Source organism: Felis catus, chromosome D2 (genome assembly GCF_018350175.1).
Source record: "Felis catus isolate Fca126 chromosome D2, F.catus_Fca126_mat1.0, whole genome shotgun sequence".
Classification (NCBI taxonomy): Eukaryota; Metazoa; Chordata; class Mammalia; order Carnivora; family Felidae; genus Felis; species Felis catus.
In genome coordinates, this window is record NC_058378.1 from 16,085,718 (window position 1) to 16,099,811 (window position 14,094).

The 14,094-nt window shown below is 45.2% G+C and overlaps 1 protein-coding gene across 7 annotated transcripts in view; it reads left to right on the top strand.

Moving 5' to 3' along the window:
• SIPA1L2 (signal induced proliferation associated 1 like 2) overlaps positions 1 to 14,094 on the top strand; it is a 223,951-nt gene that overhangs the window by 138,852 nt on the left and 71,005 nt on the right. For all 7 annotated transcript variants that reach the window (XM_023240409.2, XM_023240411.2, XM_023240412.2 and 4 more), the window contains exons 6-7: positions 2,480 to 2,654; positions 6,910 to 7,013. In XM_023240409.2, the coding sequence (XP_023096177.2) occupies positions 2,480 to 2,654; positions 6,910 to 7,013 (279 nt within the window). The remainder of the gene's footprint in view (positions 1 to 2,479; positions 2,655 to 6,909; positions 7,014 to 14,094) is intronic.

Here is a 14,094-nt window from a genome sequence, read left to right on the forward strand (position 1 = left end):
GCTCGGTGCCTTTGCCAGGCTGCGCGTGTCCCACGGGACATTTTCCCTGCAGCAGAGCTCTGGTCGCCCTCGTGGGCACCTGTGGGCTTTGAAATCTCTTGGAGCACATCCCGTAATTTCCGTGGGCCCAGGGGCTTCTTGGACGGTGGGCAGATTCACAGGCAGGGTCTGTGACAGGCAATCTGCACAGGCAGATTCTAGACCCATTCACAGGCAGGGTCTAGACTCAGGCTGGCTTGTCCCCGACGGCTGGGGAGAAGGGTGTGAAGTGGACAGCATCACAGCCAGCGGGGTAGGCCCAGGGGAGTTCGGTTCTCTGGGTGTTTGGCCTTTGCCCAAATGAGAGTCCACAAGGAATATCAAGTCCAGGAGACTCTGGAATCACAGAGAGAAATTGTGCCCGTCGGGTGAGGGCTCTGCTTAGCGGACGTGAGGCCGCACTAGCCCAAACCGTGGGGCCCCAAGCAGCTTTGCTCCTCTGGGCCTCCTCCCAAAGGAGTGGGAGCGTAAGATGGGAAAGTGGTCCCCCTCTGGAGCAGCCAGGGGGCGTCGGAGGCTGGGCCGCGTAAGACCGAGGCGGCCAGGTGGTGTTGGCACATGGCCTGGCAGCACTTTGACGTGAGCAGCAGGTTGAAGAGCAGAGGACAGGCCAACGGGACCGAGCGTGCGGCCATGCGGCCCTGTCTACTGGCTGCGGGGGAAGCCGCGGGTGCCTGGATGCAGGGACATTGGGGCCCACGGGACGCCGGGTTACACACGCCAGGGCTCACCATCCCGCTCTATTTCTGGCGAGCTCTCCTACAGGCTAGGGCCAAATAACCGGAGAGAGGTGAAGTCGTCTTCTGATGGCAAAAGAGAAGTCAAACCAACAAGATATCTAGGCCGGGAAGCAGGCATTCCGAGGCCTTGTTAGAGGATTACGGTGGATCCTGATGGTCGCTGAGATCACCAACGTCCAGGGTGATGCTTGCTAGTCCCGTGTTTCCCTGGCGTGCTGTAAGATCCTGAAACGTCTTCTGAGTCACTCAGGAACAATTAGCGTTCAGAATGAAGTAAAATTAGGCGTTTTTATTACATTTTGTACTACTTTTTAGACGATGGTCCGTTTGCAGTAGATACGGTGTCTCATTTATTTGGGGAGTTGGTCAGAAACGGACATCCCTCAGTCTCTGGATGAAGGGAAGTATTTTTGTACTTGACCCTCCTAAAGAACTGGTTCAATAAAATGCGCGATAGTGGGTAGAAAATAGCTTGTGCCCAGCATCTCATATCCCCACACTCAGGGCACGAATCACTGTGTTCACTGTGCAGTTGTGGTTGACTGTTCAACTCTAAATTCATCCTAATGCGCAGCAAGGTTACTTCCTACGGGCTGCTGAGATCACCCTGGCAGGTGGCTTCCTACCTTTCTTGGGGTGTACGTTGTCATCGGGTAACGTGGATGAGACCGCTTTTATCGCTTTGCCGCTCAAGGGAAATGAGTATCGTTTTGCCTTACTTTACGGAGAGTCAGCTGTAAATTTTGATTAAAGGCTCTCTTTTATAGCTCGATAAGGAAAGTGAACGGTGTTATGGATTGATGCCTTTAGGAAGCCGGCGATGTCTGATAATCTGTCCGTTTTTGAGGCTCAGATTGCCGGTAGTAAGATCAAGTGCGCTGATTGCGTGAGTGAGGAGTAGTTTCTCTTTGGATATAATAAGAAAACTGTAAAAATGGTTCCAGTTTCTCCCCGGCCTTGGGAGAAAGCAAGCCTTTGGCTACCAGCTTGATAAGAGATTGACTGCAAGATAGAGTTACAGCAGGATCTCCTCAATCGCTATCAAAATTCTTTACGGCTTTTGTGTATTTAGCAGATGTCTTCTTTTCAGGATAGCCAAAAACATAGAAATAACTGTAATTGTATAGCCAGAGTTATTTTTATGGAAACAAAACATTATTCTATTTATATACATATATCACAGTTTCCCCTGGGATTCCCTCCTTACCAGACCTTAATTTGGTTTGTGTTTTCATTACAGTCGTTCATATTTTCCTGAATGTTCAAACTAACAACAAAAGAAGCATCGGGAACCAGAGAGGGGAAACTTTAAAGTCGTGGCCTTTTTGGGTTTTTTTTTCTTCCCCCTAACTTAGGAGATGATGCTTCTTATTATATGAAGGGTATAAAATTAGGTATTTCCATGCTTGTATGTTTAAGTAGATGCCTGAACTTGTCTGTGCATTTTGGAAACCTGGTCGATCCCACATGGCCATTCTATACATTCTGTTTCTTAGGATTCCTGCCGTTTCTCCAGCTGCATTTTGGGGTTTCTGGGTTGTGTGTTTGTAGCATTTTGTGCAGTGACCCTTGCTTCTTCCTCTTTTCCCTTATTTGCTTATGGGAATCGTCCTGGTGTGCTCTCTGTAGTTTTAATCTTACTAGAAGTTAGCATGTCTGATACTCTTTGCCAAGTAATTACATTTCTCCCCCCATTTCAGCTGAGCTTTCAGCACAAGATTGGGATCCTTTACTGCAAAGCAGGCCAGAGCACAGAGGAGGAGATGTATAACAATGAGACGGCGGGACCAGCTTTTGAAGAATTCCTTGATCTTCTGGGCCAGAGAGTCCGGCTGAAAGGATTTAGCAAATACCGAGCTCAGCTAGACAATAAAAGTAAGCTTCATATTTGTGTGTGTGCACAAATCGAATCCTCCAGAGGTAGGCATACCGCATAAATCTAAGTGAGCGATCACATGCCCTCCCGTTCTTGACCCCAGCAGCAGCCTGGCCAAGCTTCTTCGGGATAGAGTTTAGATTTCCTCAGACGAGCAAAGGAGGCACATTTCTCAAGAGGTGTGTGTTTCACACGAGCTCAAAAGGTCAATTCTTTTTTTGTAACACCAGCAGAGAGATTCCCCAGTGCTTCGCGAAGAATCTTTTAATATTTCCTTCTTCCTTTTAGCCTCCCCTCTTCTACCACACCCTTGTTCCAGTATATACCGAGGACGTGCACTGCGTTCGTTTCTAAAAGACAGAATATTACCGCGTCCACTCCTGCCGTGGTCTCGGGCCCGTTCTGTGCATTTTTGGTTTCACGATGTTAACTGGGGAATTGAAGCAGTGGTTAAAAACGGATGCGTCCTGTTTCCCAGGGACCTTACCCACGTCCCCTTGAGTGGGGCACACATTAGCTCTGAGGTGCCGATTTAAAACACAGACTCTCCGCCATCCTGTGATGTGCGCATCTGTCTTGTGTCTTCATTTAGATAATCATGTTCCTTCTGGTCCTCATACATTCTAAATATGTTATCTTCATATTTACGCTGTTCAGTTTTATTGCTATCAGCCTTTAAAATATCAGCCAGAGTAATTATGTGTATTTTGGACAATTTTCCTTATTATCAAGCAATTAACCGCTTGCTCTTTTAATAAAAGATGAGCAGTGGGGTGCCTGGGTGGCTCAGTCGGTGAAGGGTCTGACTTCGGCTCAGGTCATGATCTCGTGGTTCGTGAGTTCAAGCCCCGTGTCAGGCTCTGTGCTGACAGCCCAGAGCCTGGTGCCTGCTTTGGATTCTGTGTCTCCCTCTCTCTCTCTCTCTCTGCCCCTCCCCTGCTTGCACTCTGTCTCTCACTTTCTCCCTTAAAAATAAACATTAAATAAATAAACAAACAAACAAACACGAGCAGGTAGTTTCTACACTTGGAGGATGTGGGAGAGCCCACAACCCAGTCCTAGTAGGGGTAGTGAAGTGAGGCCTTTCCCCGTGGGAGCATCCGTGCGAGGCCATCTGAGGTTCCACGACTCTGTGTCCCCAGTGTCCGTCACCTTGGGACCCTCACTGATTCTTGTCTACATCAGGGTGGTGCTGGGTCTTTGTATACCTATCAGTCAGATCCGGCTTTTTATCTTGTTTTTTTTGGAAGTTAAGTTTAAAACATGGATGATAAGACCTGGAAAGACAGTGTTAACTCGTATGCGGGCCCCTGTGTGTCCTTCACACATGCGAGGGCTGGAGTTTGACTGTTGTTTTGAATGCCTATTGCTCATGCCTCAGATCTGTAAAGACTGTAGAATAATTTGTGACACCCACTGTGAATATCCACATATTTTAAGAAAAAATGGTGAGACCTTGCTGGACTTTTCTTCTTTTTTCTTGGCCAACTCCCTTGCATGCAAACCACCACCCACCCCCTAGAGGTGCGGGCATGCTGCCCTTAGGGATATCCTTCCTGGAAAGTCACTGCTGATGTGGATTCATTATCATGAATGCCTGTCATCTTTCTTCAGCGGGGTGGATTGAGGAAACGCCGTAAGACCTTCTGATCCATCCATTCTGTAACACTGCAACACAGATAATGTGAATGTTTCCCTACGTGTAAGAATGGACATCAGCTTTAAATTTTTATGACCTAGGAGATGTCCTTGTTACATCACAGATGTAGCACTAAGCACCTTTGCGCAGGGAAATGATAATGTAAGAACTAGATTTTGATGCATTCATTCTCATAATCAACAAATCCAAGTTATTTTTATGAGTAAGGCGTTCCGGGAGATGTGAGGTCTAAGACATCCCTTTAGTAAGGAGGAAGTTTCTAAGAATTACATTTCATGAAATGCTCAGATAAAATTTTGTCTTTCATGGAACACACACAAAAAATCTTCCTTCTTAAATTTATGAGAGTTGGAGCTTTCACTCTGTCCTCCCTCTTTGGATCCGGGCCACAAGCAAAATTGAGAGTGTTGGGCTGGAGTATCTGGGATGTCCTTTCTGGCTTTGAAATGGGTTCTTTCTGTCTCAGGTACAAAGTGAAATGCAGTAGGATCACATGATCATGAGCCACTAAGATGCTCTCTGCTCACCAGAGTACAGACCCCAGGCCGTGGGCAGCCCAGCCCCTTCCGGTCTGGATGCAGAGAATGATGAAACTGGGGTCCGCCATGATGGCCTGCCGCTCTTGCCCAGTAGAAATATTTGCAGCAGATCCTCAAACAAGCTCATCTGTTTACCTTCTCCATTACCATACTGATATTTATGATGAAAACTTGCAGAATATATAATTTCAGAAGGCCATCTTATAGTACTGTTTGGGATAGACTAATGATGATCTTTTTTTTTTTTTTTTATTTTTATTTTAGAGAAAGTGGAGAGAGAGAGTGTGAGTAGGGCAAAGGGGCAAAGGGGAGGGGAGAGAGAGAGAGAGAGAGAGAGAGAGAGAGAGAGAATCCCAAGCAGGTTCCACGCTCAGCACAGAGCCCGATGCGGAGCTCGATCCCATGACCCTGGGATCATGACCTGAGCCGAAATCAAGAGTCAGATGCTCGACTGACTGAGCCACCAGGCGCCCCAGTGATCATATTTTTAAAAGTGTTTTCCCCCCAAAATGCATTTTTCTTCCTTCACTGCAATTCCCTGAAGCTGAAACCTGTTGTCTAGACTACTAACTACCTATAAGGATGTCTCTAACTGAATTTTAACCATCTGAATAGCAGTGTTTGTGATGGGAGTCATTGAATGTGCTGGGTTATCTCATCCCCTGGCCTTCATGTTGTTATTAGCCAGTCAGTTCTTCATAAAAGAAGACAATCATTGCTCCCTTATGACCGTGCTTGCTCACTTCCAAAGCCACATTCTTTAGCCAAGACAGTTGGAATGGAACGTTACTTTCCATGAAGTCCTATGAAAAGTAACAGATGTGTGTTTAATACGTAGTTAAAAGAGAAAATTGCTTTATTGGGGACCAGAAATATACAGCTTATTAGAGAAATATCCTCTCTTACCATCTGCAAGTTGATTTGTCAGTATCCGTATGTAAACATTTTAAATTCTTCCCTTTTTCCATTCAGTTGCCTTCTGTGAGTACCTCCTCAGACTCTGCAAAACTGTATGTGATGCTTTTTCTAGAAAAACTTTCAGGACTGCTTCTGAGTCAGAATGAATATTCAAAAAAAAAAAAAAAACTGCAGGACTCAGGAAGAAAATCATAAAGGCCCACGAATGCTAGATGTATTCATGTCTTTAAAGAAAATTAAAATATTTAGATTAAGAAAAAAAAAGTTAACCCAAGGTGATTACCTAGATCTTCCCCAACAAACACAATGAAATAAACTTCGTTTTAAATGACCCCGAATAGCATTGTTTCTTGTTTATAAGGTAGAAACATAAACCTATATGTTGGCCAAAGATTGAAAAAGGCGGCCCCGAATTCTGTTTACATCTTATTTTCCATGTATCTTTTTGTCTTTATTTATCCATATTCAAAGTGGTTCGAAACTACACCGTGAAATTATGACTTAAGTGTTTTACAGTCACTGTGTTGGTTCAGGTTCCTGACACTCTGCGTCTGTGATCATCTATTGCTAATACAGATGGATTTTGAGTTTGCAAAGAATCATTCTGCTTTTCAGAAGGTGAATAGCTGTATGATTAAGACGGGTTCGGATGTCATGGTTTCTAACATGTGTCAGTGCAAAATATACAGTAAGAGACCACCTTCATTCTCTGCCGTCTTAATCATAGGACTTCATCGTTACATTGCCTGTTGAAAAAAGAAAATTAATTACATCATTCAGGGAAAGAAATCCTGAATATTATTTTGTTCTCATTTCCATATTAACTCAGTCCCATTTCATTTTTTTGAGTTCTGGAAGATCAGGTGCCCAAGAATCACGCAAGAATTAACCGTAAACACACACACACACACACACACACACACCCAAGTGGGGCAGGGTGGCCGTTAGACACGGGTGAGAAGTGGCAGGAACAGCATGCAGCGAGAGGGCAGAGTGGCCACCAGGACACTTGTGGTTTGTGCTTGGGTGGTTTGTTGCTTGCAATCGAATTGCCTTTGGCAAAACGACCTTCTAAGTGTCACATCGCTGACTTTTGCACTTGCCTGGCTTATTTTTGTCATCATCCTCTGTTTTTAGCTGATTCTACAGGAACTCACTCCCTCTACACGACGTACAAAGACTATGAAGTCATGTTCCACGTGTCCACCATGCTTCCCCACATGCCCAACAACAGACAGCAGGTAGGTCCGCCCTCCTCTTTCCGGATCTCAGGTCAGCCCACTGAGGGGCTTCATGTCGTGAGAATTTGCAAAGAATCACTTGCGGGGGCGGGGGCGGGTTCTTGAATGGCGTTAATAATCTTTGACTCTTTTATCATCGGGAAGTATTTGGCCTTTAAACCGGAGTATTTCTGCATAAGTTATATTGCACTTTTTCCTCATAAAACTTGGAAACTCTTCTGCACACACCTTTATTGCTCGCTAGGCAAAATCTTAATGGAAACTCGTGTCGGCTGTGTTCGTTATAAGTGAGAGAGCTGGGTAAGTAACCTGAGCCCGGGTTTCTGCGTATGGGTGGATAACTTACTTACAGAAAATACTGAAAGGACGGATCTTAGAACTTATTGGTGACACGATTCCATTTTAGTGATTTGATTGCATTTGGTTACATCGGGAGTTGAAACAAAGTTTGGTTTCATGCTTAGGCAGTTTATTTCTGACGTCACATAACCACACTCCTTTGCTGCAAATACATTGATGTACCAGGGACTGCATAGGAATTGCTCAATAAGTGTATGTTCAATGAATGAAACTTCACTGTAGCAGAGACGTTTTCTTCTTTTTTTTTTTTTGAATGCTTGTAAAACACATGAAGGTAGTCAAAACACACATCCTGCACAGAAACCACTTGCACTGTCCCTATCACTAAATGCAAGAACCACCTTAGATCCGACAGCCGGGCCGAGAAGGCAGGCCCCTGATTTCAGCCCAGCACTTTGCAGCAGGGACGGCTCCTCTTTGACTTTTCCTTCTCGTTGCTAGCTGGGTTTTCTGGCCACTTGCCTCATGCTTCACCTCAATCCCTTGTCCTTCCTGAATGGTCTGAAGTGTTTCCCAATAATCAGATTCCTTCCCACCACCATCAGAAGATCTTTCTTTCGATTACATATCTGTATGTGTTTTTAAGAGACAAGAGTTACAATCCCTGGACCACACGTATGTATGTATCGATGTTTTAACCTAAAGGATTTCTAGCTCTCGAAAAAACAGTTATCTGGAATAATGCCACACGGATTCACTCGATATTAAGAAGCTTAATTTAGAGCAGTGCAGTTGCCCGGCAGATACTTGCGAACCATTCAGGAATTAAACTCCGTGTGAGTTGTTGCTCGGAAAACCGATAGGGCTTCTTCAGGCCAAGAAATCTGTCAGTACGGTAGCCAAAGTAGAGCCAATGCCTTTTGACCCCGGTCATCGACTGTTCAAACCACAAAGCCCTTCCAGCTCCCTAATTACTTGAGCCATCGGACTCCAAACTGGATTGGCCTCATCGTTTCCCATCTGGCAGCCTCTGGAATCTGAAGTCTGCTGGGCTTTGCTGTTTGTTAGCCGAACTCGAACCAGGCTTTCCCTGCCCCCTTTCTGTTGCGTGGTATTTGAAATCTGGGTTTATGAGTTCTCCGTACCTGACTTTTTCACTGAAACTATCCTTAAAGCCCTATACACACAGAAAAGTAGGTGGAGGGATGGGGTTGGGGAGTGGGGGACGGAGGAGGGGGCGTATAAAGTTCCCAAACTGGAAATTAAAAAAAAAACAAAAACACAAGCAAACCTGTAAATTAATACTGCACATTACAGACTCTGTAGCTTAAAGACTTCTTTAAGCTTCCCTGTTACCTCTTTGAGTTTTTTTGTTGTTGCCGTTTTTATTTTTGTAACTTGAGTGAGAATCCATGACATCGGGTCATTATGCTGATGGTAGAAAACTGTAAAATTGTTTTGCTTTTTTAAGTGTTCTTACTGTGTCTGGAATCCGTATGATCCTCAGTGTGGTCCACTGGGAAATCTGTGCACTAACCGCTGTGTGGGCAAGTATTCATAATCTAAAGGGGATGGTGAAGAGTGGAGATAAGGGTCCATGGACGTATGCCGAATTCGCCACACCCAGCCACTTGCCTTGTGGCTTTGCGTGAGGTCTTAGCCTCTCGGGAAATTCGATAATTGTATAATGGGGACGTGGTTCAGATGGCAGGCGGTGGCTGCTTGGAGCACTGTGTCGAGAAGGATTCTGGGGGGCAGCACCTAGGCTCAGAGGGAAAGAACGTTGGATTTTAAATTTTGTTTAATGTTTTATTTATTTGTGAGAGCACGAGCAGGGAGGGGCAGAGAGAGAGGGGGAGACACAGAATCCAAAGCAGGCTCCAGGCTCCCAGCTGTCAGCACAGAGCCCGATGCGGGGCTTGAACTCACAGACCGTGAAACCACGACCTGAGCCGAAGTTAGATGCTTAACCGACTGAGCCACCAGGTGCCCCAAGAACGTTGTGTTTTAGAGATATTTTCCACGGGTTTGGCAGTGGGGAGATGGGGCACACGTGATATTTGGACTAGATGGTACACAGCATTTCCCTCTTACTGTCAGATTTCTGTGACTCTAGGGTCCTCTTTGAGGCTTCCTGCTTCTAGGTGGAAAAACAGCTTCAGCAGAGATAGGTGGTTGTTACGAGCAGGAATTCTGGGGCCACGCTATCTGGATTTGAATCCCAGCTCCTCGCTTTGGGACCTTGGGCAAAATTTTCTCTGCTGTAGTTTCCTTTATCCCTGAATACGGGGGCTTTGATCTCATTTCTTCACTGAGGTGTCCCTGTGCGCCCAGAACCATACCCAGAACATGGTAAGCGGCCAGTAAATATTTGTTCAGTGAATGAATGAACCTTTCGTGGATGGTGACTGGAATTAGACAAGCTACTACATACAAAGCACTTCGTAGTGCCCGGCACAGCGTGTGTTCGATTAAGTTTCAGTTGACTGTTTTTCACCATTTATTAGATAATAAAGCACAAGTATTTTAAAAGACTTAATTTGCATTTTATTTTCCTATTCCCAGGCGTAGGGATCTGTCACGAACCACCTAAGGCCTGGAGTTGAGAAAGTAAGGGGCTAACTTACCAAGAGTCTCAGAAGATTATTTTTACTTTGGCATGTAGTATTTTGCTCATCCTGGGTTGTTACCAGAATATTCTGTCTGTAGATAAAAATGATGGCACTGTGTAGTCTTGGCACATGTGCTTCCCAGATTTGTTCTGGGTTGTACCGGCTCCCTCCGCGTCCCCCACCCACCCACCCCCCCATGCCTACAGATTATGTTAATACCAGGGGTAGAAATGTCTGAAACGACCAGCTGGGCTCATGAGTGCAGTCTGAGGCCACAGAACCTAGCACTTAGCTGGCCTGTACATGAATTGTGCCTGGAACTTTGGCCTCATTAGCACCATGGTATTTGTGACTATTTAACTGGCCCAGACTCGTCCACATCAGATATAATTTCTTGTGTTTGTTCTTGTAATAAATCAAGCTGAACGCTGATTGCAGGACGCATTAAAAGTCTTTCGAGAGTTTACCCCTGTTGCAAAAGAGTTTGGTGTTTGGAATGCAGGACTCTTACAAAGAAAACCTAGCCAGCCCCAGGGAATGATAAGAAAGCCTGCTCTTGGAGTGGTTTCCTCTCTTCCCTGAAGACCCCTCCTTCTCTCTGGGTCGGTCTGGCACCCGGGTCTCTTTTCCCAGGGCTGACACCCCTGCGTGCTTCCCCGTCTGCTTGTCCTGTAGACAGATCATGGGTCGGCTGTCGTGGGATGTTATCAGTGGAAAGAAGCCCACAAATGAGCTTCAGTCCTCACTTTGGCAGACAGACCTTTTCTTCAGTCTAAGTACGTAAAATGGAGGAAGGGAGCATGGTGCCTGGCGCATCGTCAATTAGTATTTTTTTAAATGCACGCGTCAACGGTAAACTGCTCCGCTTGGAAGAGGTGTCCGAGCCCCTTGGAAGGAATAAGGCCACGCTCCTAGGTCTCTGAGATTCCGTTTGAAGAATACTGGTGTTAGACTAGGGACGGACTTGACCTCGACAGAGGTCATGGAGACACAGCTTGTTAGGTTTGAGCCAGGCTGCAACCCTTTCTCCATATAATTTGGATAAATGGCCGGCCTGCCTTAAGGGGTTTGTGCACGCACTTCTGTAAGTCCTAATTGGAACTGTTAAGGAACCGTTCACATGCAGGAGGAATCTACCTCATTAAGTGCTGTATGAACCGGTCCTGGCTGCAGTTGGGTTCACGTATAAATCATAATATGGAATCTTTTGGAAGAATAAAATGCCTATGCAGCATTCCACGATTAGATTTATCCCCAGGCCCTAAATAGCAATGTGTACTTACACCAGACAATAAGAACGATTGCTTACAATAGGGTTGGTAGGACCCAGTATCAGAAATAGTTGTGTCTTCGGGGCGCCTGGGTGGCTCGGTCGGTTAGGCGACCGACTTTGGCTCAGGTCATGATCTCGCGGTTTGTGGGTTCGAGCCCCGTGTCGGGCTCTGTGCTGACAGCTCGGAGCCTGGAGCCTGTTTTGGATTCTGTGTCTCCCCCTCTCTCTACCCCTCCCCTGCTCACGCTCTGTGTCTCTCTGTCTCTCAATAATAAATAAACGTTAAAAAAAATTAAAAAAAGGAAATAGTTGTATCTTCATATTCCTCCCCTTATCTTCGCTTTATTTTTTTTTAATTTTTTAAATTGTTTTTTTTTAATGTTTATTTATTTTTGAGACAAGAGAGACAGAGCATGAACGGGGGAGGGGCAGAGAAAGAGGGAGACACAGAATCTGAAGCAGGCTCCAAGCTCTGAGCTGTCAGCACAGAGCCTGATGCAGGGCTCGAACCCACGGACTGTGAGATCATCACGGACTCTGAGCTGAAGTCGGACGCTCAACCGACTGAGCCACCCAGGCGCCCCAACCTCTTCACTTTAAAAATCCACATTCTTGGTTAATTTTGTTTCTCTGTTTGCAGAATATTCCGCCTTGCTTGCTCAACTGGTTTGTCCATTTACTTTTCCTAGTGGTAAAATTGTTTTATATAGTGTTTTGCAGTAAATAGTTTATGCAGTATTTTTATATCGGTTGTATAACGTGTATCAGTGATGAATTTTCAAAACTGAAGTTGAATTCGATACGATCTTGCTGATCTGAGATAAGAGTGGTTAGTTGCCCTGGTGTTCACTCTTTTGTGTGTGGGGAGCAGTGGGCAAGGCCCTCCGTCCCTGGATACAGATCTTTTGTATTTATGCGGTCATGTGCATAGGTTTCCTCCTCTTTCTTATTATACTACTGTTCTACATTCCTGTTTCTACTTTCCACAGGAAACTCTAGATGTCTCCTAAAAATCAAAACAAAATTCTAACCGCTGGTGTTGAGTCTTGAGTATAGAGTACGTGAGGGTGTGTGTGCATGCATGTGTGTGTGGGTGTTGTGTGAACACATGCAAAATTAGGAAGGTGTCTGAAGCGGGAGAAGCTAGCCCTTCGTGTGAGGGGGAGAAACTTCCCACACAAGAGGGTAGCAAGTGTAAAGTCCCTGTGGCAGAAACAAGCTGGGTTGTTGGAGGGATGAGGTAGCTATCTGGGAGGGGAAAAGGGGTGCATGATAAGGTCAGAGAGGTGGGAAGGATGGGGTCAAAGGACTCTTGGTCAACCCTGTTCCTAACGATGGGACGTGAGATTCCAATCCAAGGACTAAGACCCAGAACTTGTGATTGGTTTTCACAGGGATACATGTCATTTTTTGCTCCGTTCTGGGCTCATCTCTTTGAATTTCAGAACGTAAACTGTAATCATTTAATGGTGCAGTTTTCTCTTTGAAATCATGCTGATTTTCACATCTTTGCTTCTTCAGACCGGAGTCTCTCTCTGGAGATCGGCCTTTTCCAGTTTCAAATTAAATTTTTCTCTTCACTAATTCTGACTCTCAGAGACTTCTGAACCACATCCCAGTTGCATTTCTTTCACATTGTACAGCCTGCTTCCCACTCCCCTCCAGAATTAGGTGCAAAATGCTTCTTCTTACTATGCTTAAAAAAAAAAAAAAATCAACAAATGAACCTGTTTGCACAGAGGCCAGTAGATCTGACTTAACTTTCTGCCACCTTTGACCAAGGTGTGGCTACTGGACCATTGTTTGCACTTGCTTTTAATCGTTGCCCCAAGTTAAAACCGGTCCTGTGAGGCCGTGAAGGCTGGCGATGGGATTGAGCATAAACCCTAAGGTTCCTATTTCTGCAGCATCTGGATGCTTTTTGCTATGGAACTGGGTGAAGAGTCACATTTCACTCTAATTGTCCTGTTTCACTGCTTGAATGAAGCATTGGGCATTTCATAGGATTGTGTGAATCTAACACAATATGTTTTTAATAAAAGATCTTTTTTTAATAAGTTTATTTTGAGAGAGTGAGCACAAGTGGGGGAGGGGCAGAGAGCGGGGGAGAGAGAGGGGATCCCAAACAGACTCCCGCACCATCAGTGCCGAGCCTGACGCGGGGCTCAAACCCACAAACCATGAGATCATGACCTGAGCCGAAACCGCGAGTCAGACGCTCAACTGACTGAGCCACCCAGGCGCCCCTATCTAACACAATATTTATTAACTCAGTCTTGCAGTCGAAGACACGAAGGCGGTCCTCTTGGCACTGAAAAGTGCTTCACACGTTCAAAGGAGCAGTTAGCGCTAGAAGGCATCGGTCCTGCATTCCTGAGACAAATCGTGCCGAAGGGGGTCTTGGTCACCCAGGGGTTTGCCTTCATATCTTGCTGGATTGCCACACTCCTTCCCCTTCCCGTTCCGGACTCTGATCGCACAGAATTTCACTGACCAATGAGAAGACAAACAGAAGTTACAACTGAAGAAAACTGTTTTCCTTTATATAAGAAGTTTGAAAAATTACTTAAGGTTATTTAATGTTTGGCAAGATCCTGGAAAACAGTGAATATTTCTGTTACCCTGCCAGATGTTCTATTTCTTTTAGCCTCTAAACAAATTCAGGCATCCTGTTAATGGGCAAGGTGTTAATTTATTTTATTTTATTTTATTCTCTTGCAAAGAGCTTCAGATTTTACTTTGCTGAGGACTCTCCTTTTTCCCCCACCCGGCCAAACAGTTTACTGTCTCACCAAGTGCATTTTGCAACCGTGGTTAAATTAACCAGACTTTTACTTGTTTTTTTTTGTTTTTTTTTTTTTAATGTTTATTTATTTTTGAGAGCGAGAAACAGTGC